Source organism: Nanorana parkeri, unplaced genomic scaffold, assembly GCF_000935625.1.
Source record: "Nanorana parkeri isolate BGI_ZX_2015 unplaced genomic scaffold, ASM93562v1 scaffold8224, whole genome shotgun sequence".
Classification (NCBI taxonomy): Eukaryota; Metazoa; Chordata; class Amphibia; order Anura; family Dicroglossidae; genus Nanorana; species Nanorana parkeri.
The window spans coordinates 1-1,101 of NW_017314301.1; the positions used below are offsets into that span (position 1 = coordinate 1).

At 63.4% G+C, this 1,101-nt stretch overlaps 1 protein-coding gene across 1 annotated transcript; it reads left to right on the forward strand.

The window, feature by feature from the left end:
* Positions 1-107: 107 nt before the first annotated feature.
* On the forward strand, positions 108-1,047 carry LOC108804252 (adenosine receptor A2b-like; the record flags this gene model as incomplete). Its single annotated transcript, XM_018575996.1, has 1 exon — positions 108-1,047. A coding segment is annotated over exon 1 (940 nt), but the record flags the coding sequence as incomplete, so codon positions are not given.
* Positions 1,048-1,101: the final 54 nt, after the last annotated feature.

The following is a 1,101-nucleotide window of genomic DNA, read 5'->3' on the forward strand; positions in this document are numbered from 1 at the left end:
ATCCTGCGTTCTCCTCCTCTAGGACTATCCTGCGTTCACCTTTGTATAATTGTATTATATTTCTTCCTGCCAGGTTGATGTCACTTGTGGGAGGAGCTCTGTGAACTATGAACTCATCGTCCCCCCGGCCGGGGACCACGCCGCCGGTATCCGTTGCCAATGTCCCGTACCTGGTGACAGAAGTCCTGACGGCGGTGGTCTCCGTGGTGGGCAACACTCTGATCTGCGTGGCTGTCCTCAATGACCGCCGGCTGCGTACTGTTACCAACAACTTCATCCTGTCCCTGGCCGCAGCGGACATCCTGGTGGGAGGCGTGGCCATCCCCTGCGCCGTCCTCCTGGACCTGGGCGTGGCCCGGTGCGGACTCTACTCCTGCCTCCTCATGCTCTGTAACCTCATGACCTTCTCCTTGGCCTCCATCTTCGGGCTCTTGGCTGTGGCGGTAGAGCGTTACATCTCCATCTTGTGTCCCTTCCGGTACGGCGCCGTGGTCACCCCCCGGGCCTCCGCGGTGGCGATCGCGTGCACGTGGATCCTGGCGGCCGTTGCCGGCCTCATGCCGCTGATGGGGTGGCGCAAACCTTTCCCTCCTGGAAGCCAATGTCTGTTCGGCAGCCTGATCTCCGAGTCGTACATGGTCTACCTGGTCTTCTTCGGCTGCGTGGTCCCGCCCCTGGCGGCCATGCTGGTCCTCTACGCCCGCATCTTCCTGGAGGTCCGGCGGCAGATCCGGCAGATCGCGGAGTGGGAGGTCAGCCGCAGGCGCCGGAGGAGGCGCATTGTGGTCAGAGAGTTCCGCGTGGCCTCCTCGCTCTTCCTCGTGGTCTTCTGCTTTGTGCTCTGCTGGTTTCCCATCCACATCCTCAACGTCCTCCGACTCTTCTCCCCAAGATGGCCGCCCCCCGAGGAGCTGGTCCTCACCGCGGTCATCCTCTCCCACGCCAACTCCGCCATCAACCCCGTCATCTACGTCTTCCGCATGAGGACCTTCCGGCGGGCCGTGGAGGCCACGCTATCCTGCTCCTGCACCGCCGCCTCCGTGGGAGGTGTGGCTGGCTCCAGCCTGGCAAAGGCCCCCCAGGGGCAGAGGAGAGGCTCCT